At 35.3% G+C, this 24,160-nt stretch overlaps 1 protein-coding gene across 3 annotated transcripts in view; it reads right to left on the bottom strand.

Annotated features, from left to right (window-relative positions):
* Nucleotides 1-4,567: 4,567 nt before the first annotated feature.
* Nucleotides 4,568-24,160, bottom strand: part of mroh1 (maestro heat-like repeat family member 1) — a 34,128-nt gene continuing 14,535 nt past the window's right edge. The window contains exons 16-44 of one of the 3 annotated variants that reach the window (XR_010896907.1): nt 24,096-24,139; nt 23,439-23,580; nt 22,694-22,746; nt 22,394-22,501; nt 21,573-21,692; nt 20,628-20,750; nt 20,223-20,369; nt 19,440-19,466; nt 18,464-18,586; nt 18,194-18,273; nt 17,915-18,053; nt 17,702-17,797; nt 17,510-17,614; nt 16,729-16,864; nt 16,461-16,573; nt 16,176-16,328; nt 14,908-15,062; nt 14,640-14,805; nt 13,365-13,570; nt 11,981-12,118; nt 11,531-11,645; nt 10,723-10,869; nt 10,188-10,376; nt 9,417-9,566; nt 9,129-9,263; nt 8,383-8,485; nt 8,171-8,236; nt 7,611-7,885; nt 4,569-5,802 (exon numbers count right to left, since the gene is read on the bottom strand). Coding sequence is in view for 2 of the 3 variants with exons in the window: in XM_067406780.1 (XP_067262881.1) it covers nt 7,809-7,885; nt 8,171-8,236; nt 8,383-8,485; nt 9,129-9,263; nt 9,417-9,566; nt 10,188-10,376; nt 10,723-10,869; nt 11,531-11,645; nt 11,981-12,118; nt 13,365-13,570; nt 14,640-14,805; nt 14,908-15,062; nt 16,176-16,328; nt 16,461-16,573; nt 16,729-16,864; nt 17,510-17,614; nt 17,702-17,797; nt 17,915-18,053; nt 18,194-18,273; nt 18,464-18,586; nt 19,440-19,466; nt 20,223-20,369; nt 20,628-20,750; nt 21,573-21,692; nt 22,394-22,501; nt 22,694-22,746; nt 23,439-23,580; nt 24,096-24,139 (3,356 nt within the window). In the remaining variant the exon portion in view is untranslated. Of the gene's footprint in view, nt 7,886-8,170; nt 8,237-8,382; nt 8,486-9,128; nt 9,264-9,416; nt 9,567-10,187; nt 10,377-10,722; nt 10,870-11,530; nt 11,646-11,980; nt 12,119-13,364; nt 13,571-14,639; nt 14,806-14,907; nt 15,063-16,175; nt 16,329-16,460; nt 16,574-16,728; nt 16,865-17,509; nt 17,615-17,701; nt 17,798-17,914; nt 18,054-18,193; nt 18,274-18,463; nt 18,587-19,439; nt 19,467-20,222; nt 20,370-20,627; nt 20,751-21,572; nt 21,693-22,393; nt 22,502-22,693; nt 22,747-23,438; nt 23,581-24,095; nt 24,140-24,160 lie in introns of all 3 variants that reach the window. The other 2 variants (XM_067406780.1, XM_067406793.1) reach the window with 2 other exon arrangements.

Here is a 24,160-nt window from a genome sequence, read left to right as displayed (position 1 = left end):
TACCAGAACGACACTTTAAATTGATTCTGAGTGGCTCAACCAGACGTTTAATTTGGAGAGGCAGAGTAATTCTCTGAATGTCCTCTTGACAAAATAATTCTCCTCTCTCCCTGAAGGACGTTTGTCCTCTTCAACTACTGAAAACAATTTAAGAGTCCTTCTGATAAAATGGATCAAATGTTGTTTAATTAGTTTAAAGGAGTGGGCGATTTCTGGTTAATTAAGACTCTATTAACAGTGGTGATTCCTCATTAAAAACAGAGCATTATTAACCAAATAATGCCCTGTACAGATAGATCACATTTATCATGGGGTCTGTTCTTCACTTCTAAAAAATAAGGGTTCTTTATTGGCACCTGTGGGTCCATGAAGAATCTTTAACACTCATGGAACCTTTCCATTGCACAAAAGGTTCTATATAGTGGAAAACAGTTTCTTCAGATTGATCTTTTTAGATTATGGATCTTTTAACCCTAGAATGCATAGAGGTTTAAATTGACCCAACCTACTGTGATTTAAAAAACAAAAACAAAAAAAAAAACCTTTGTTTATTTTATATTCCATAAATTATTCAAAATACTTGTTTCTGACCCTCATCAATGTAATTTTCATATTTCTTAGTCATAGGATGGGGGGAAAAAGTATCACTACTCTAAGACAGTATTTTTGGATCCATTTTTGCCAATAATATTTATTTTCTTAAAACTTTATGTATTAATTACAAATCTGTTTTTGTTTGTTTGTTTGTTTTTTACTCCGATAATTTGCCTCAGAAACCAACTCCATGTCTGAATACACATATCTCCCTACTAGTTGAAAAGCAGTATGTGAAATGAGTAGTACAGTATGTCTGAATTCACAGTATTCATAAATCAGCAGACAAACAAGTAGCCTAGTATCCTGATGACCTTCTACTTCTGCCATGATTCTGTAGTTTACATCCAATGGACACTTTATTATTCATAGACCATTGGAGAGGAGTCATAAATGGCAAAGAAAGGACACAACTCACAGGACAATGCTAACATGGTGGCAGATGCAGTACTGCATTCATACTATTCATACACATTCATGCTTGGTAATATTCATACTATACATATGCATACTTTTATAACACTCGTGAAGTTCTTCATCAAAAGTAGAACCTACTCAATTTCAGATGCAGAAGATCTAAGTAGATCTAAATTAGTTTATAGAGTTTAAAAAAAAAAAAAGTACAACTGCATCTTTTGTAATGCATATACACAAGGAAAGTAGACAAATAAACATGTTTGACATGTTATGCATTCTATGGTTAAAGGTGCCATCGAACGTTTTTTTACAAGATGTAAAATAAGTCTAAGGTGTCCCCTGAATGTGTCTGAAGTTTCAGCTCAAAATACCCCATAGATTTTTTTAAATTAATTTTTTTTAACTGCCTATTTTGGGGCTTCATTAACTATACACCGATTCATGCTGCGGCCCCTTTAAATCTTGCGCTCCCCGCCCACGGAGCTCGCGCTTGCCTTAAACAGCATAAAGTTCACACAGCTAATATAACCCTCAAAATGGATCTTTACAAAGTGTTCGTCATGCAACGTCTAATCGCGTAAGAATGGTATTTATTTGGATGTTTACATTTGATTCTGAACGAGTTTGATGGTGCTCCATGGCTAAAGCTAACATTACACACTGTTGGAGAAATTTATAAAGCATGAAGATGTGTTTATGAATTATACAGACTGCAAGTGTTTAAAAATGAAAATAGCGCCGGCTCTTGTCTCCGTGAATAAACTATGGTAACTTTAACCACATTTAACAGTACATTAGCAACATGCTAACGAAACATTTAGAAAGACAATTTACAAATATCACTTAAAATATCATGATATCATGAATCACGTCAGTTATTATCGCTCCATCTGCCATTTTTCGCTGTTTTCCTTGCTTGCTTACCTAGTCTGATGATTCAGCTCTGCACAGATCCAGACGTTAATACTGGCTGCCCTTGTGTAATGCCTTGAACATGAGCTGGCATATGCAAATACTAGGGGCGTACACCCCGACTGTTACGTAACAGTCGGTGTTATGTTGAGATTCGCCTGTTCTTCTGAGGTCTTTTAAACAAATGAGATTTACACAAGAAGGTGGAAACAAGTTTGAGACTCACTGTATGTCATTTCCATGTACTGAACTCTTGTTATTTAAGTATGCCAGGATAAATTCAATTTTTAATTCTAGGGCACCTTTAAGAACCGTTTACAGAAATGTTCTTTATGGGAAACTAAAATGGTTCTTCTATGGCATCGCTGAAAAAAAAAACCCATTCTGGAGTGTTGGCCAAGGACTCTTGCTGGATAGAGAATAATTTTAACCCAATACACTTTGAAGAAGAATTAAATAATTGAGCTGAAATTCAGCTTTTTAACTTTAGCTATGTATGTTTATGAATATTTTCGCAAAAATTAGTTTGAGATCAAACAATAATTGGCGGCACCCCTGCTGAAAATCCCTGGGGGGAGTGAATTTAAGCAACTGGCCTGGATCAAGTCATCAGAAAATAATGGAAAAACATTATCTTTACTTACTGTGGGTTACTATTTCAACAAAGTGATAAAGTAATCATCATCTTCCTTTTCTTCTTTTATTATTAATGCTGCTTTTTGTTTGTTTTCATTCCAGGGAAATATTCCACGAAAAAGCAGAGATTAATGCCGCATTACATATAGAAAAAGTTTTAACATCCATGAGGCCACAATCTATTTTGCCCTGGCCTGCTCCGGCATCATCCGCACTGAAATATAATACCCTCAGAACTCTGGAAGGATTTTCTCCCATTGCATCACAGGGTATGAATTGATGGGCACTATCACATGTGAGCCAAGCAATCGAGTCTTAGATTAGATCCATATGTTCTCAGAGAGCCAGGTCAACTGCAGATACGCACTCGCTGTCTCTCTCTCCTGCTCTGACACTGGGGAATGAATGAGTGTAATTTCAGAGAAAGGGTGAGGGAGAACCAGAAGGATGGATAGAGAGAGGGAATGAGAGAGATAGAAACTTTCCCTTGAAAGTGTGCGGAAATCATTACAGTGCAGAAATCGGAGCGTTTGTATAGAATAAACAATCTGAGTTCTGTAAAGTAATACTGACAGAAAATAACATTTGGAAAATTATTCTGAAAACGGTCGATAAAAAGTAAGTAAACAGCATGTACTCTCATATTTGCTCTGTGGGTACAAAGAAATGTCAGAAGATTATTATCTATATGGCTGCTATAGTGCGCATTTACGAGCTCTGAGCCATTTATAAATTATATTATTTAATATTACATACATTGTGGAGTGTAAAGCTCAGTTCCGCAGGTAAACTGCAGGGATAAAGTACAGCATGTGCTGATTATATCAGCCGAACATCAGAACTTGGCTCTTCTCGCAGAATTAAATGAAGCCTTGAGGAGTTTTCTGATGTTTCAGCTTGTTTTTAATGCAGAAGGCCCTGTCATAAAAATTGCTATGATGAAAGGAACTGAATTAATATCAGAAGAGACTTATTCACAACCTGAATATTTGTCAGTTTGGCTGAGGAGACGAAGAATGGAATGATGGAAGAAGATGCTTTAAAAGTGTATGTGCTCCAGTTCTCTCTCTCTCTCTCTCTCTCACAGAAACCTTTTCCCTATTTTCTGCCAATTTTTAAATTTAAGAAATGGACACAATGAAAACGTTATCAAACTGCAAACAAATGAAGGCTAATCTTGCTTCTATAGCCGGCAGAATAGGTGGAGAGAGTCAATAGACGTGAGCCGAAAGGCAAGATCAGCTTGATTAGGGAGAAGGACGGCCAGCGCATCCAACAGAGAAAATTACCCTCAGGTACACACCACGTGTCCACAGTCACAATCTCATGTAGTCCTGCCTCTAATCTTTCAAACACCTTCATTAAGGATTAAAAGGCCTTTCTATTTGCCTGCAAATGTAATGTGATTTTGAAAATCAGAATCTAATCAAGGTAGCTTTGACCTTTTGGTCCAGTAGAATTATTGTTGGATGAGCAATCTCGTTCAGTTAGGCTCGTCATTTATGTTGTTAGTCAGCTTTTAATGCTGGAAGTGTCAAGGGGCTTCTTTAACACGCATTGTGGCGGCCTCTTGTGGCTACCTCTGGAAGTGAAATACACACAGTAGTGCGTTTCCAGTACAGAAAAGTGCTGTCGCGGTACCATGCTCGATGGAATCAGATGTTAATATCGTGATACTTTGATATATAAAGGCCTATAACATTTTATTGAATGAATATCATTATTAATATGGTTCTCCAAGGTACTAAGGGATGTCTAACACCACCAAGAAATATCAGACCACTCCTTTAGCTCAAATCTGGATGCACCAACCAGTCTGGATCTGGAAGGATTTTGTCTAATGTTTTTCTAAAAAACATTGTAGCTTAAATACACCACTGTTCAAAAGTTTGAGGTCAGCATGTGCATAAATAAAATAACGTTGTGTGAACTTAAAAATTCCAGCACTCTAAACGAACATGACAGGGTTGAGGTCTGGGTCGTCATGTACAATAACTTTAATGATTGAGTTCTACATATCGTTATCTCCATCATCCAGAGATCAGCTTTACATGATACAAAACAATTCTGTCAAAAAATAAAAGACATTAAAACAAATTGATGAGATGATGCAAACGTAACACCTGATGCCATGATCGCCCAGCAGACCTGTGAAACATTCAGTGGGAGTTTGATTGCTCTGAAATCCATCCCAGAAACAAACACAATCTTATTTTGTGATGGTTGTGACATAGCCAAGAATGAATCCCAGTGTCATTACCACACAGGGTTCCTGACCACATTAAATAACAACTGCAACTAATTGCTAAATTCTGAAGTGTTTAAGTGTTCTTAGTAAGCACTTTAATTTGATTGACATGTGCTAATGCATATTCAAAACCCTGAGCAACAGAGTTGTTATATTTTTCTCTCTCTCCACACCCAGTTTCGGCTCTTCTTCACAGAGCCAAACCAGAGCCAGTTTTGCAGAAAAGAACAGACATACAGTTCAAAAGTTTTGGGGTCAGCAAGATTTTTGAATGTTTATGAAATAAGTGTCTTATGCTTGCCAAAACTGCATTCATTTGATTAAAAAACACATACAGAAAATGGTAATTTTGTGAAATATTTTTACTAATTAACATTTCCATTGTAATATATTTTAAATTGTAATTTATTCCTGTTACGGCAAAGCTGAATTTTCAGCATCATTACACCAGTCTTCAGTGTCACATGATCCTTCAGAAATCATTTTTAATATGCTGCTTTAATTGATGCTTAAGAAACATTCCTTATTATCATCATTGTTGAAAATAGCTGTGCTGCTTAATATTTGTTTGGAAAATTTTATATTTTTTCAGGATTTTTTGGTGAATAGAAAATGCAAATGACCCCAAACTTTTGAACAGACAAAATATAAACATAATTGACTTCTGATCATTTTCATCATCTAAGACTGTAATTCTTGTAATTAACTATGCGTGGCTCTTGTGAGACTATGAGAATCACACCAATGCAGTTTACAAAGTGTTTGTTGCCTAATTAATTAATGCCTACATTCATTAAATATTAAGCAGCTAAAGGAATGAAGACACTATTAGGCCATTTACATTGAAATAGACCCACTATATCAAAAGTTTTTACATTGTATCTCAGTATGTCCAACTACTTCTTGAGGACACTGTACAGTATATGTACCATACTTGTAAAAATAGCTGATGCACCATACCATTATCACTTTTTGTCCTGTTCATTAAGATGAAACTTGAAAAAAAAAAAAAAAAGAAAGAAATCTTCAGTTTAATTCATTCAATACTCTTTATGCTCAAACTCTGACATTATGAATTCACAAGAGTGGCCACTGTTTCTAAGATATACTTTACAAAACCAGTGCCACAGAAAGGCTGGCACTAGTGTTTCAGCTACACATGAAATCATATAACATATACTCTAATACAACTTATCTTTTACAAATCTATATTTTGGCACTGTTGTCTACTTTTCCGACTTGGATGAGAAGGAAGCTCAATTGTGTTTGTTCCACTGTAGTGCACGAAATACAATCACAACCACAGATGTTACAGCAAAAACTCTATAAATGCTTATCTTTTTTTGATTGTGGACAACAGGAGAATTCAGTTGCAGTTAATGGCTAAGCAGATTATGCAAATGCATGTCCCTATTAGGGTGATTTATTGCTGAAGGTTTATGGTGGTCAATATGACTCAACAGTCTCCTTAAAACATTTTTATAGGATTAAACTCTGAGCAGTACATCAGATTTAATTACCAGGAAAACCTTGCAGTGTTGATTTTGGTTTCCAATATATTGATTCATCCTACATACATTTATAATGATGATTTAAAGGGGTCATGAACTGCATTTTTTTATTTTATAATGTTTCATGAGGTGCACTTGTCATGTTAGTATGATTTTTACATCAAAAATTGTCAATTTAGAAATAAAAGGCCATTTTCTACCCTGATTTTACCATTTTCTACTCTGAACGCTCTGTTGGAAGGGCATGTCTCCTGTGAGACTTAAATGTAAACGCCCACTGTTAGGATTGGCTAACATCTTTGCATATGAAATAAGTATTACATGTGTAACTCTCTCGAAAATGATTAAAAGTCTTTACTATTACAGCTGTGCAGATTAACTAATCGTGAAAATTGTTGATCACAGCATTATATTTAGATCTCGTCGTGTGAAAGTTTGCAGCGATGAGCATTGTAGCCGATGACAAACTGACTGTTGAGCACATGAATGCAGTGATCTTGGCATTGCAACTTGATTTCTGCACTCTCACAAATGCTTTCATCATAACTAACAGTGCACACGCTGTGTTAAAGTCATTGTGCAGTGTAGACAGTTTCATTGATTATAACGGAAGTTTTGGAGAGAGTCCAGAACTCAGTCACTGATAAACACAAGCTGTGTGATTGACAGCTCCAGTGATTATAAAGGGAGCGTTCTTTGATCGCTTTCTGTACATAATTGAATCAATTTAAATAACATTATTTTCAGACTAGACAAACAATGTGAATTGATTAACTGACGCATAAACAGACGAAGAATGTCTGTCTGTACATGAAGCATTACATATCAGAAATCGGGTTCATATCTTACAGTAAAAGTCTGCGGCAAAATTGCGACTGATTTACCAAAATATCCACAGTGAAATGTACCGATCAAACAAATATTGCTCTACTGAGACATTCAAAAAGTTGAAAATAAATAACCACTTTCCACATCTGATTCTGCAGAGGCGATCTTTCATCGCACTATTACGTCATAAATGTGACAAAATCCGAAACAAGTTGTTTTCAGAACTTGGTTTCAATAAAAGCTGTTTTTAGACTAACAAGGAAGTCAAGTTCTGAAACGTTTTTAGTCCGATGACCTCTTACATTTCAAAAGGATCAAGGAAAATTAGATTTCTCAATTCATGACCCCTTTAATGAAGAGTTGATATGCATTTAGCACGCAATATTAGTGTAAGCCTACTTGCATACAAACTTCAAAAAAAACACTCTAGGGATCACACACACCGTAAATCTGAGAGTACTTACAGTAAAAGTGCTGTAACGTCAATACATGTCTTCTTTTTATTCTTCTCTTCTCTTACAGAACTAGTGCACAGTCTTTGGTCAAAAATAAAAACCTTTCAAGGCTTATTATAGAACAACAATTCAAGGCTTCCTCCTTATTCAAAGCAACAAACTTAAAATCAAAAGACCAATCTGATTGGCTGTAGAGTGGAGGTAACGTCAGTGAAAGTGGCCCATGGCTTCAGCGGCTTTCACCCGCACGAGGGGATCTGGATCCTGCAGTAGCATCACCAGACCTGAAGACAGGAAAACATGTGAGGGGAAAATTATTTGGTTTGTCCATTAATCAAAGAAAAATTAAAGTTTTGTTTAACATACAAGTTAAGTGGTGCTTTTACTGTATTTAAGAGTTACTACAGCAATACACTTTACCAGACAAAATCATCATTAAAATAGAAGCAAAAATAATAGATTCCTTAGGTGCCAAGAAACAGCAAATGTAGCACAATAACAAGGATGTGCTGTCCTTCCTTAAATATATCTCTTGACTGCGGATATTATTATAGAACTGCTGTACCTACCCTTGGTCACTGAGCCCATATTCATATGGGAGAAATGCTCATCAGGAAGGTTCCCAAGCAAAAAACCTAAAAATTCACAAAAACACAGTTACAAATCCAACACAATTTTTTTTTAAATATTGTATTGCACTATTAAAGTTAAAAACAACTATTCAATGAAGCATAAATAGTTACAATACTAAACACTGAACTAAAAAAAAAAAAGTTTTTACCAATGAACATGGCAGCACTGGCTCTGATCTCAGCCCAGTTACTCTTGAAGAACTGAATGACTGTGATGTGGTAGAAGTTCAGCATGCCTGGGAAATCCTGGATCTTTGTGAACACACATTATGATTTTATTATTATTATTTTTTTTAATAAGATTATCATTAATAATAATAATAATAATAATCAGTAAAAAAAATAATAATCTGTTAAGGCCCATTCACACAAAGGACAATAACTGTAATGATAATGATAAAGATATAGTTTTAAAAATCTTTCTAAATTTAAAAGAATAATCTCAACTATAACAATAACGGCACAGAGGAACGATATTGTTGGAATCACTTTCACAACGATTTTTTTTTTCCAGATAATGGATGATAGAAATATTGACAGCCAATCCATCCTGCTTTAAAGGGCTTGAGCATTTAAAGCAGCAGACAACTCAAATGCAGTGCATGCTTGTAATAAACAATGATACTGTGTGTTGGTGTGGACGCTAATATAGTTATCGTTATAGTTATTGCTCTTGGTGTGAACTGGATTTAGTACCTAAAACTGCTGACAACATTAAAAACATTGAGTATATCAAGGAAGAAAACAAAGATCTGTGCAAATGTGGCATAGCACAGTGATTATACTGTAATAATAGTATTTTTTTATAGGGAATCATGCAGAGAGAGATGAACGGAATGTACTGTGCAGTTATTCTATGTGTGTATGTATAATAAAGCTTTGGTTCTTGCCGTACAAGGTATTTGGTGAGGTCATTAATGAACTCTCCATAGTGCAGACCCTTCTCCTCAAGAAGATGATTCTGGAACATGGCAGAGATCTGTTCTGAACCTACGACTGGAGCGCATATGCGCATGGCATACTTGCATGCCTAGGGGAACAAAGAAACACACATAAACACACACAAGCAATATTCTCTTAGTATTATCTGGTATTTGCATCATCCTTTTAACTAACTTTCAATGTTTATACCTATAATAATAAAAGCAATCTTTGTAGGAGTGTGTGCAGACTAAACACTGACCTTGACCACTTGAGGGTTGGGATCACTGAGGTGCAACAGCAAGCTGACCAGAACATTGTGGATCTGGTCTTTAAAGACCGGCTCACCTGAGCCGAACTTTGACAGGTTTCCCAGGAGCACGATGGAAGCACATCGGATCTCATCATTCTCCTGACAGAACATGAAAAAAGCTCTTTCGATTTAAGCCTTACAACAAAATCCACTACCATAACACTGTACTGTAATAGCCTGTAGTTACCAAGAAAAGGCACCATTTTATTTTCTTCATACAATTTGTCAGTGAATATAGGTGTTAACACTTTAGAAAGTGTTGACTGTCAACTTTAGGAAGCCGAACAAAAGTTATTTATTTTCTTTTCATTTTATTGTTTGAAGCTTTTGCAACCCTGTTACCAAAATTATGGACATGTAAATACAGTTTAAAGCTGAAATTTAAAACAAAATAGACAATTTATCAAATTATTATATTTAATTACAAAACTATGCCAGGATGGGAACAGTATAGAGTCAACACCATAATTTGTGTTAACCTCAAATTTGTGTGCAAAGGATCAACAATTTTTAATATTAGTTTTTATGATTTCTTTTTTTATTCCTGCAATGTGGTAGAAAAGGTTCCAAATGTGGAACACAAACAAAATGTTTTTGGAAACAGTTTTTTTTTTTTTTTTTTCAGTAATCAAACTGATATTTTTTTTAATTAGAATAAATACAATTTTTACAGCTTCATAATTGTGATTTAAATATTTTGTGCCTTTTCTCAACACTCACATTCTCCAGAAAGGGTTTTATCTTCATGAAGATGTAAACCACAAGCAGGTGGACGTTCTTTTGGTCCAGGTAAAGCAATATCTTTGACATTCCTGACATGGCCTCCAGTGTGATGAGTTTCCCTGGATCATCCTTCTCTTCCATACCTGAACTCATAGCTGCTAAAAGCTCCTTTGCGTACTTATTCACCTGAATGAGAAAAAACAGCAATGTTTAGCAATATATAATTACACACTTAACTGACTGATTTTGTTACCAAGCTTTAGGAAGTAATGACAAAACTTCATTTGACTACAGAGAGAAGAAAAACAAAATCAGAGCAGAACAATGGAGGGTGTGAGGAACACAGGGAACTATTTGGCAGCAGTTAGGTAAAATTTCAGAATGCAGACAATTTTCTGCATGCTTCCTTACTGATTGTTGCATAAACAAGTTGCCATGTGTCTCACACTATTGCCAAGAAACACTGCCTAAAAAAATCAGTTAGACTCTTCATCCAATTATTGTTTTCAGATGTCAAGCAGATCCTCTGTACCTTCTCAGGTGAGCCCACAGCAATGTTCCCCAGGCCTCGGACCGCCAGCATGCGGACAGTACCGCAGGTGTCAGTAATTCTTTCCATCATGTTGTTCATCAACATGTCCAAAATCATCAGTTCAGTCACTACATGGTGGTTCAGCAGCTAGAAGGAATAAACAAATAAATCTTGACATCTAATATACAGCTATTAGAACATATTATGTGGGTGTGAAAAGGTTCCTGTATACTTTTCTTTTTTTTAAAAAAAGAATATGGTTCATTGCATTTCTGTTACACAGTAAACTGGAATTGATCGTCTCTGAAATAACATAAAAATGTGCACTTAGTATTTCTTTTTATGTAGCACAGGTCAAATTCAGTCGTATTGAGTCGTATTGGACTTATAAGGGGTGAATACAAGAACAAGCCAAAGTTTTATTAATATTGAAAACAGTTGTGCTTCTTAATATTTTTGTGGAAACTATGATCATTTTTTAAGGATTAAGTATTAAGTTCAAAAGAACAGCATTTATTTGAAACAGAAAGCTTATGTAACAATGTAAAAGTATGTCCTGTCACTTTTGATCAATTTAATGCATACTTGCTGAATATGATTATTAAATTCTTTGAAAATAAAAATAAAAAGTCGTACTGACCCTAAACTCTCGAACAGAACTAAACTGAACTACTGTTTAAGAAAAAACAAACAAAACTGAACAATCTATGGTTTTGTAAAATAATTAGTCTTAAGCTATTCATTGTTACTAAACTTTGAATTAAGATCTGTTAACTTAAAATCACATTAGAAAACTAAATATTCTCACCTCAGAGAAGAACGCTGTGACTGTGATCCTCTGGCACTCGTAAATATTACAGAGAGAAGGACACAGACTCTCCACAATGGCAGGTAGTCTTGGACCAGCATGCTTTGCCATTGCTCTGAATGAAAGAATAGCTTTTTCAAAATGTAGTACTGTAGAAGACCACACTTAATCTTACCACAACGGGACAGAAACCAGTGTTTTAACTTCAAACACTTATTTTTATTACTCTGAACTTGACAGTTTCCACAAACACATTGCATGAGTCCATGTGCTGTTACAACAGCTTGAAATTGACGTGAAGCACTCTCAAAATGTTGTAACTGATCACATCATGTGCCTTCAAGAACAATTCTACTGTCATACATTTCTCCTTTAGAACAAAGCAGAAAAGTCTGCAAACAACAAAAAGTCCAAGAGGACTGGGGTATGACGGAGGACAGGTGTGTGTACCTGGAGAGCAGAGTGACTCCTGTTGTGTGCTGCTGCGGGTCCTTCATCTTGTCCCAAGCTCCCTCCTGATCTAATGGTTTCACGACAGCGTCCAGCTGAGCTCGACCCAGCAGGATCCGCAAGGCCTCCACTGCCACCCTGAACACACAGGAAAGAGAAACACAGATGTCTTATTAACTCTATATCAAATCCTGAGCTGCTTCCATGTCTGCATGAGCAGTTACCTTTAAATTCACCATCCGACCCAAAACCTCCTAAGCGATTGATTTGAAACCCTTTTTTTTTTTTTTTAGACAGCATGACAGTAATAAGCACATCTATTTGGTGACATTTTTCGGTGTATTTTTAACAACATGGTGCTATTTTATTTTTCAAATTGGCCAAAAGCAACATTCTGCTGTCAGACATTTTTTTTGTATAATGACTGCTAAACTGTATATATGACAAATAAAAACACATAACCATTTTCCTAACCTTTGCACTCGTAACACATCGTGTTCTCATACTTCTCACATTAAACAAACAAGGACCTTATTCAAGGATTGTGATGATGCGTTTCCACAGTTATCAACATTGCAAATTTAGTAAAGTTTATACTCTTAAAACAATATACTTTGTGTTATATTGCTTTGGCAGTAAATGACAAAAAACTAATTAACGCTGCTGCGAGGCCGAGGGAGTGATGGCAAATTTGACATCTTTCTCTCTTCTGACCAACGAAATCAATCTCTTGATATTTTTTTCCCCATTTTGGAAAGCTGTGGAAATGTTATCATGGATTTTTTCTTTTGCTATTGGAGCAAATGGGAATAAATACTGTCATCTCCTATTCACCACTATATAAGTTTACCCAAATATGACAACTTCCACTTCTGAGAACCCCAGAAATGTGAAAAGGGTCCATTTACTCTTAAATAAGTATTTTCAGATAAGCATGTCCATTTATTTTTTTTTAGTTAGTATGTAGCTATGTTGTAAATAAACAAAAATAAACCAAAACTTCCACTGTTTAAGTCTTTTTTAAGTTTAATTTATACATAGCCAGAACATTAATTATTAATTTAAAAAAATAAATCTAATGTTAATAAAAATAAAATAGCCTCAGTAAACTTCCATGGAGTCCACAAGATGACTTAAAACTATCTTAACAAATTATAAATTATTATTGACATTAAACTATTGGGGAAAAACTCCAATCTCTATTTAAATAACTTTACTACACATGAAATCCAGATTTGAACTGCAATCATATTTCTGCTTTCTCACAACTACAACAGCAATAACAGGGGGAGGGCCTTAGAGTCCAAAAAGGTTGAGACCCACTGTGTTCACAGTGTAACTCTGAATAACCACAATAGCACAATTCCATATTTATGCCACTCACCCGCACACATCAAAATTGGCCACACTGTTTTTGTTGGTTGTTTTGCGGTCTAAAATAATGCTGTTGCTGTTGAGATCTTTCGGTAGCTGAACTCCCACGCTAGAACCCAAACGCAACAGCAGAGCGCTGAAGAGCTTTGGAAACAGATACGCCACGGCGTCAGCTGACTGACCATTCAGCATCATCTCACGTAGGGCACATGTCATCTAGAAAACAGAATAAAAATCAATAACTATTAATTGTCAAAAAGGACACAGCAATGACAAATAGACTACCGATTAAACATTTTGGGGTAGTTTGATTTTTTTTTTTTTTAAAGAAATTAATTGCTTTATCCATCAAGGATGCATTAAATTGATCAAAAGTGAAAATAAAAGAAATTTATAAGATTACAAAAGATATTTCGGTAACACTTTAGTATAGGGAACACATATAAACTATTAACTATGACTTTTCCCTCAATAAACTCCTAATTTACTGCTTATTAATAGATAGTAAGGTAGTTGTTAAGTTTAGGTATAGGGTAGGATTAGGAATGTAGAATAAGGCCATGAAGAATAATATGTGCTTAATAAGTACCATACTAATAAGAAACCAGTTAAAAACCTTAAAATAAAGTGTTACCGATATTTCAAACAAAACCTTTCAAATGAAACCTTTTTATCTTTCTATTCACCAAGGATTTATGAAAAAATGTAGTTTCCACAGAAAAAAAAACCATATTAACTGTTTTCTATATTGTTAAATGATCTTTCAGAAATCATTCTATGTTAAATTGTAATATTTCACAATATATTTTTTCAAATGTATATTTGATCAAATAAATACAAGTGAATACAAAATTAAGTGATATTTCACTGACACCCAACTTTTGAATGGAAGTGAAAGCCATTTATAAATAAAATGAATAAAAAGAGGTTTAATAGTTTAACACCATTTCCTAACTAATGCAACAGAAAAGAATCAAGCAATTAATTGCATCCACTAATATTTGTTTCAACAAGCCATGACTGTCAATAGCACTGCATGTGAAGACATTTTGCCAAACACTTGACATGTCATGATGGGAAGTATGAAGCTCACAGTAAAATCCCTACGTCTAGCTTCACAAGGATTTTGTTCAATTTGTTGTGATTTTGTTGCTTCAAGCAGAACTTCTCTTTCAGTAAAAACATTACTTGACACTGCATAATTGACACATTGTGCCTAGTTAGGATGAGGTGTTATGTGTTTTAAAAGCCAAATGATACAAATCCTAAATGTATTAAAACTTACAGCCAACGGGTGGCTTGTGGCAACTTTGGTCAAACCAGGTCTCAACATGGATTCCTTCTTATCTACATAGGGAACCATAACACTCAGCTTCTCGATAATCATCTCCATGATTTGCAGGGCCAGAGTGCTGTCTGCTCCTAAAGCCATCCACATCTCACAGCTCCAGCTGGAGAAAACACACACACACACACATCATTATTACGCTTGAGCATCATGGAGCACATGACAGACAATGAATGCCATGCACATAAACACACACAATAATCACCTGTCGTATGGTAGTGGGTAGGCGACGAGTGTGTTGACCACTGTCTGCAGGTGCTGTGTAGAGAGGATGAGGATGGACTGACCAATGGCCACCTTCACTTGTTCTTCACCAATCACCTGCAGCCGGTTGTGCAACACCTCCAACATTTCTGGCACCTGACAGAGTCAAGACACAAGAAGTGAAAACTGACAAGATAGAAAATAATTACAATTTTATTGAACATGTGAGCTGAATTTTGGGAGTGTTATAAAAACTACTTTTGAACTACTTTTTTACATTATAAGCTACTAATAATTTTAAGTAGTTAAACTACAGACTGAAGTTTAAGTTAAGTTTTTATTTACTAAAAATCCACTCTATTGTTTCTTGCCATTTTTTCTATTGTTTCATGGATGGTAAACAATGAAATTGATAGAACTGTTGTTCAATTTGAGAATTAATTGTTCTTTTGAGTTGCAATCTTTCAATGAATTAGTTTTATTAATTAGAAATTAATACTTCTATTCAGTAAGAATAAGAATGAATTAAATAAATCAAAAGATACATTAAAGACTTTTACATTGTTACAAAATACTATTTCAAATAAATGTTGTTCTTTTTAACTCTTATTAATCAAAGAATCCTGAAAAAAATATGGTTTCCACAAAAATATTAAGCAACACAACTGTTTTCAACACTGATAATAATAAGAAATGTTTCTTGAGCACTGAATTACCATCTTCGAATGATTTCTGAAGGATCATGTGACACTGAAGACTGAAGTAATGATGCTGAAAATTCAGCTTTGCCATCTCAGGAAATTACACATTTTAAAGCATTAAAATAGAAAGTAGTTATTTTAAACTGTAATAATATTTCATAATATTACTGCTTTTACTGCATTTATGATCAAATAAATGCAGCCTTGGTGAAAAATAAGAAACTTTTTTCAATAAATGACCCAAACGTTTGAAGAGTATTGTATGGAAAACTTTTTCAATAGTTTTATGGCATCCAAACACTTGGAGCTGTATAAACTACATATTTTACTACAATAAATATTAAAAATTATTCTGTAAATACTTTTTTAACAATTTATTTATATAAACTGCCAGTTATATAACAAACCAGTTCATTCAAATAAATAGGATTATACATAGAGATGATATTTATTATATCAGTTCGCTTGTCTATAAAGCTCCATGTCCAATATATACTGATCATGTTAGAGCATTTGCCGGCACTAACAATTGTTTGATTTCCCAGAATCTGATGAAAGTGTAATGTACCAGATCCTGCAGGCCAGCACCTCTGTTCTTCAGCAAGGTGTTGAGGATCACACTGGATGCTCTGGAACAGTTGGACTGAGAGTCCACCAAACCATCAAACAGTATAAACAACAGGGTGCTCAACTGCTGCTGGGGCAAACGCTTACTGATGATCTAAAACACAGGAAACGGGGGTGGAAAGGGAAAAAGAGAGTCTGTTTCAATTTCACAAAGAGAGATGGTGGATCCTTAAAGATCTCTGAAAGCATCAGTGCTTTAGGAGAAAATTACATTGAGGCAATTTACCTTAGTCAGCTCAGAGCAGGTGTTGTACAAGACTGAATGGTCAGGATTGCTTAGCTTCTCACGAACTTCTAAAAGACCCTCAACTGAATCGTCCTTGTAGTCCAATGAAAAGCCTGCCAAACAGAGAAAAATGGAAGAGGCAAGACACTTTGCTAAGTTTTCCAGAACAAGATACCAGTGTAAACAAGTTCATACTGACACACTGTCGATCTGAAACCCACCCTGGGTCAGACGAAACTGAGTTTTGCTATGAAAAACCAGGCAGTACCTTCATAGCGCAGCTGAATGTACATTAGACTATAGATGCAGTCTATGGCTGCCCGCCGCACCTCAGGGTTTGGGTCTGTGCACCGTGGGGCCAGACGCCCCACAAGAGCTCCCAAATTATGGAATGACACTATATTCTAGGGGGAGAGAGAGGGAGAGAGAGAGAACTGAGCATGAGAACTAATAAGATTCTAACTACAGTACATTTTTCCCAAAAGCACACATTTCATTAATCATTGGCTTGAGGAAGACAAAATAAACGATCGTGTTTAACATTTCAGCTTGGGCAGAATAAAACTAATAGGAGCTTAAAGTGAATGCTTTGCATTTAAAGGATGTGAGAGATTTGTCTTGAACAAACCAATTCACAGTGTCCAGGGTAACGATCTACAAATAACCAGAACCTTTTTTCAACATGTAAAAACAAATACGCTTTAAAATAATGACTTAAAATAATATCAGTAATCTATAATATCTAAATATCTTTTGATTATAATATAATCAAATTACTTTTTTATTTATATAATTTACAAACAAAACCCTCGTCCTCTCCAATGTTGGTGCACAAGTATTGAAAAAGTTTCTTTAGTATGTTTGCGAACAATAGGAATTTTAGAGATGCTTAAAAAATATATAATGAGTAAGCTAATATTGTAACAACTTTTAAAAGAAACATTTCCCAACTCTAGCAATTCAAAGACTCTAAGGCCCTATCACTAATTATGGATCTTATAGACGTGTGTGTAATATTTGCACACACACACACACATACAGTCCTTTACCTTCACATTGAGATGGTCCAGGTAAAACTGTAGTAATTCTGCCATGGTCTTTACTGCCCTCTCCCGCTCATGGTCTTGTCCTGAGCTCAGCCAGCTCTCTATATGCTGGAAAAAATGCAAAAGGACTCAATACATGAGGTTCAGACAAAGGGACTACAAAATGGCAAGTAACTTTCATAGTTTCTACTTTACCTTGAAAACAGACTGCAGACCGTCAGGACTCAAATCTCTGGCTAACACATTTTTCAGCAATTCAAGAAGAGCGTTAAAAGTATCTGAATATAATGCCTGAGGGGAAAAAAAGCATTGTGGTAAAAAAACACACTTTTTGTTTAAAGCATACAGGAGATAGAGGAGACACTCCCAGGGATAAGTAGGTACTGTACATGCATATTTTATTCTGACCTCTCTTTGCTGTGGATCCAGGGCTTCTTCATCTTTAGCTTTGTCCAGAGTGTCCACAGTAGGAAGCCCATAAACACCATTCAAACATGTTTTTAACAAGTCAAAGTTTTCATTTTCTGATAAAGGAGGATCTAAGTTTCTGAAGGTTTGAGTCAAGTTCTTAATAGATTGTGGCACTGTTTCATTAAGAATCACGATGGTCAAAAACGTTTAGCATATATTTACAATTAAAGACAAAACCACAGATGAACACTAGAAAGATTTAAAATGGTAGGATACATGAGGTTGGCACATGTGGTCATAACAAGATGGCGAACAGGGGTCCGCATGACATCTGCTGGTTCAGCTTTGATGAAATCCTACAGGAAAATAAAAGAATCATTCTGAAACTGATCTGAGATTTACAAAATAACATTTAATATCAGGTCACATTTATCTCCTAGATTTTGCCCAATGGAAACTTGTCTGTAATCATTCATATACTGCAAGTACATTGAAAATATTTACTGTATATTAAAAACTGAATGATCTTCATATCAAACCTCTCACCATCATAACCCCCATCAGCTCTTGTTTGCGGGAGAACAGGAAGCCCTGTTTACGGACACTGTTGCTGATGGCCTTGGCAATGAGTCCAACACTATGAATGAGGCTGAGCTTCATAGTCAGGTCCTATGAAGTGCCCATGTACATACAAACACACAGAAAGAGATGAAAACACACTCAAACTGTGATTTATGGAACAGTGCATGTGTCAATCAAACAGCACAGGCAAATCAAGACCTGGAATAAGAAAAGTATTTCCAGGTCACAGTCGCACTCAGCATGCTAATTATAAATAAATATACATGTTTTACTCATAACATTTACTTACTTGTACTTTGAACATAGTGCAATAAGAGATGAAAATCACAATGTGTGACAATTTAATTGTGATTCAATAGAAAAAGAGTTGAATTGATGAATCAAGCCACCTAAAATCCAGAAAAGCCAGAAAACCAAGTATCTAAACACTGTGATGCTTTAGTAGTAAGACAAAAGTTATTAGGTTAGTGAGCATTTTTTGACCTTCTCAAAAACCATTCATCTTTTACTTACAAGTGTAGTGTAAAATGAGTTTAAATGTCATCTTTATTTTATCTCTAATTTATCAAAAGATTCAGACTAAATAGGAAGAGCTTTATATGTAACCGCTGGGCCGTAGCTGGGGTATACAGGGCCCCAGTGCATGTTGTTGCTGTGGGCCTCCTTGAAATCTCATTCCGGGCCAGATGGATTGTCCCCCTCAGCTGAAATTGAGGGGCCTCCCTAGAATCATCACCACCTTTCACCCCGCTAGTGACGGCCCAGCGTAAACATTTTTTACAACTCGGTCTCATAGAGAGTGTCATAAAGAGATAGCTTTTTTGAGAAGCTCAAAAGGTTATACTGTAAAGTTTTTGATTGCAGCATCAAGAGAAAGTGAGTTAAAGTTTAAAGGTCAGAGGTGAGAGAAGGTCCTCATGATCGCTTCCCTTCACGGTACCTTGGTCTCTACTTTAATTCCCAGAACCTGTACAACAATAAAAGTAATGATCCAATGTAATTCACAAACATGTAAGATAATCCATTTTATTTAAAAACTTTGATATCCAAATTGGACTGGAGTGCAGAATGTTAAAACAAAATGAGTTACATGGTTCCCAAACAGTGAAATTATTTTAAATCGCACAATTACATTATGAATATGGATGAGATATGATTCAACACTCAAAGAGAATTAATGATCCTTGTCATTAAAAATCGTTTAGATCAAACTGTCATAACTGCAGCCTCAAAAGCAACCAACTGAATCTTGTCAACAATATACTAGGACATTCAGAGGACTTATTTAGCAAAACACCTCACAGCAGCAACACATTTTTCAGTTTTGAGCCTCACTGCTGTAGCAAACAATGAGAAATGATTAATGTATTAATTCTGATCAAATAAATGAGCTGTTCATCTAACATAATAGAGCTACAGAGGCATGAAATTTAATTGTTTTCCAAAAACCTCCAACAAAGAACCAATGCAAATGCAAGTTGAGTCATCAATATTTTTGGTTCATTTTCCCAGAAGTTAACCATGACTATAAAACTGACTATAACCCAAAAACCACAAAACTTTACATTTAGCTTCAATAAATAACATTTTAGAATTACCAGTTTAGATATCTCATTGGCTCCAAATACTCACTAATACTGCTCTGTTTTCAAACCACAAAAAGTATTTTTATGCAGCAGACAGACAATATTATGGTGCTACAGCTGAGTCCCATGTGTTTTACCTTAGTGTTGAAGTTCTTGGAGATGTTTTGGAGAATGTCACTATCGATGCGAGTGAGGAGCTGATCTTCTGGAGCGTGCAACGCAACATAGCCGTAACACAAAATTAGAGTGCTTTTCATTTTCTCCACATCAACATCGTTTTTATCCTGAAATGACAAGAAAAGTAACAACAAGATACACGTGTGAAATACGGTTTCTGAAGCACTTTATAAACCTAATATAATTATAATTTTACTACTTAACCTTTGCATTATGAACCACTGTGCACTCTTAAATTTCACAATTATTATTATTAAAAAAAGTAAAATAGTATAGCAAAACAACCCTTTCAAACTAAATTTAAATGTTACAGTTTTTAACTGATTTGGGAATCAAAAGAATAAGCACAATGAAACTCGCCCTACTTTGAGAAGACCAAATATCCCTGAGGCTTTCCTAAAGGCGTCAGACTTCCCAAATTCCTCCAGTTTTTCCAGAGTGCCATCGAGATGGCTGCTGGCACACAGCCCGATTCCCATGGCAACACCCTGCAAACCAATTACTGCCTGTTACCACCATAATTCTTAATTAGCAGCTTTTAAATAACTGCAAAAACCTTTAAATAATAGTTTTATTTACTTGTAGTCAATTACTCAGATATCAAAACTGTGGAACATTTGCATCAGTTCTATACCTATCTATGATTAGAAATTATATGGAATCTGTGTTCTTAATGATAACTGATAGCACACAATTCAAACGCAAAAAATTTGGATACAGGTATGAGTCAAAAAGGTTGACTGGTCAACCACCAATGGACTACTGTATTGATTACCGTATTTTCCAGAAGTCATGTTTTTTTTATCATCTGAAACATGCTGCAACTTGTATTCCGAAGTATATTCCATATAATGGAATTAATGTCAAGCACATTTGAAATTTGTTTAGGCTTAGTGATTATAATAAGTGTTGCTTAAAATGAATGACACTATAATTCATGTTTGTTTAATACTGTTCTGTTCTGAATACCATTAAATTGAAAGGATTTGTTGTGGAGTGAGGGGAACTAAAATACAAATTAAAAATGTTTATAATGTTTGTAAAAGCTTCGTTTTATTTACTGGTAGTCAATTAGAGACTAGCTTTAGACTTTTTTTCCCTAATATTTGGTTTAGCTTTAATATTTTTTGTAACAATGTGGTAAAAAGGATGAATTAAGATACATAATTCCCCAGAGAGGGTTTTAGTGTGCTGTCTGAACATTGTGATCGAGCAAGCAGTTTTACTGTCAGCACATAAACTCTCTCTTAATTCATAAGTCAGAAGTGAACTGATAAGTGTTCAGTGTACAAGCGCTGAGAGCCGTGTACCGTTCTTTCGATTGCATCATTGTGACGAGTGCTGATCAGGATCTCCTGCAGCTGTTTCCTGACCAACTCTTTATTATAGCACTGCTGGAGAATCACACCGACACACCTATACAAAAAACTCTAATAAGAAACAGAGAAAGAAGAGTTTATCAAAAGAATGCAGGAAATGAAGTAAAATATACATTGCAATACATATTTGGTTTGGGGGAAATACATGAAACATTCATTAGTAGGCTACAATCCAAACAAGCTAAGAACCATGTTCTTGAATTGCTGTTTTATACATATTTATATTTATTCAAATCTTTTACACAGAAAGCATTCAATGCATCAATAACAGGAAACTGTTCACTCATTTAGTTCTTTCACGAATGATTACTTAAAAGTTTACTTCACCCAAATATGAAAATTATCCCATAATTTACTCACCCTTAAGCCTTCCTAGGTGTATATGATTTTTTTTTTTTCTTCAGCCAAACACAAACAGATTTATATTAAAAAAAATATCCTGGCTCTTCCAAGCTTTATAATGGGAGGGAATGGTACCATAGATTTGATGCCCAAAAACCACATCCATCCATCAAAAAAGTAATCCATACGGCACAAGGGGGTTAATAAAGGCCTTCTGAAGCAAAGCGATGCATTTTTGTAAAAAAAAAAAATCCATATTTATAAACTATAACAACTGGCTTCCGGAAGATGTAAAATGTAAAATAATGACAATAGAAACAGCTATTTGACTTGGACTGATCCTTTTCTGTGATACTAAAGCGTTATTGTTTTTTATAATATGAGACACACAGATGGATTTCTAAACTGACCTTCTCCTCCAGTGAGTTGTTGTAGGTGGGCAGGTATCGTGTGACTTCTACTGCAAGCTGACCGGTCCACTGGCTGTCGTCAATGGCTGCCACAGTTTTAGACAGGAGCTTCATCACAATCAGAAAGCAATGTCTGATTAATCACCATCAACAACTTTGGCCATTAGGATGTTTGCATGTTCTCTTGTCAATGCTTAACTTTTACTTTAGTCCTATAGATTTCTTGATAACATTTTTTTAATAAATTGCAAGCTTTTCTTTTCAATAACCATTTATGAATTCATACACATTACTACAGACCTTAAGTAAACTTTCTTCCCATTTCTTTTTGTCCAGAGATTCTTCTGTTGATTCTGGTTAGAAGATACACACAATTCAGTCAGAGATCCATTCAAACCACACTCTGGAAAAAGTCAAAGATAATGGGATACCCAATATAAGTCTTTAAAGCTACACCATGTAACTATCTTGGAAGAGTCACGGAATGTGAAATATGAGTTTTCATATTTAAATATAATTTTGGCTATATCTTGGAAACATCTGGTTGTCTTGTGAGTCTCTAAGGACAGGTGGTTTTGGGAGACACTTGAGAGGTTTCACTGAAACCTCATCTTAGCAGATGATTAAAGAACCTCTCCTTCGACTAAAAACTGACAGAGCCAGACAGAGTGAACCTGTAAAGTTTCAGTTAGTGGCAAAGGCATAATTTTCTTGTGGGATGGGTGGGACATGTCCAAACCAGGGTTTGCCAGGGTCGATATTGTCCCCACCACTTTTTGAAACATCTTGCGTATTCTCTTGTGGCTTGTGTCAGTGTCTAATGCGGAGACTCTCTATTTGATCCGGAAATGCAAACAAACATGTCCCTGCTCTTGATATACAATCACTGCTGGACATCTTTGGTTTTAGCTCCAACACCAACACTGAAGTGAATTGGTGAACATTGAAGTGTGCAGGTGGATGTTATGACCAGTAGGTCTGGTGGCCTTGTGAGGCCTAGTGCTGTACTTAATCCTCTACATCACTGTTGTATAATTTAACAAACCTTCAAGATAACTGAGCAGCTTTGGAATCTCATTTTCCCACAGTGGCTCTGCTTTAGGGTGAATGTTAGGGCTGATAGCACTAAGCAGACTCAGGGAGGGAGCACCATGTCCCCTGCATCGAAACGGGAACGAGGCATTCACCTTAGGAAAAATAAAACATTAATTTTAGATGTCTGCATTAAGCAGCAATTAAATCACATCGTGACCCAAAGGAGTGTATCAGGAGAAAATAGACATTGTTAGCTTGACACCAATCTTATGTATATAAGTATCATATGTTTAGAAACACTGTTGTTGAGAAGTTTGGGGTCAAATCAAAAGAACAGCATTTATTTGAAAAATAACTTTTTAATATAAAGGTCTTATATCAATATATTAAAGTTAATTATATGCATTCCTGCTGATTACAAGTATTAATTTCTTTCAATAATAAAAAACTGACCACAAACTTTTGAACAGTATTATATGAAAGTTGCAATAGAATGGTGAAATATCAAGTTTGATGGTCATTATGCAAAAAATAAATAAATAATTGAATGTAAAACATTGAAAATAAAACATAAAATTCACTGTTTACCCAGCTGAAACTGATAATGCTTGATTAAAAAAAAACAAACAAACAAAAAAAAAAAAAACACTGGGAATTCGACACTTACCAAAAGCCTTATCATCAGGATATATTGTGAGGGAAGACTAGAACCTGCAGGAAGAGGAAAGAAAC

Source organism: Chanodichthys erythropterus, chromosome 2, assembly GCF_024489055.1.
Source record: "Chanodichthys erythropterus isolate Z2021 chromosome 2, ASM2448905v1, whole genome shotgun sequence".
NCBI classification, from domain to species: domain Eukaryota; kingdom Metazoa; phylum Chordata; class Actinopteri; order Cypriniformes; family Xenocyprididae; genus Chanodichthys; species Chanodichthys erythropterus.
This window is presented reverse-complemented; position numbering and strand designations above follow the sequence as displayed.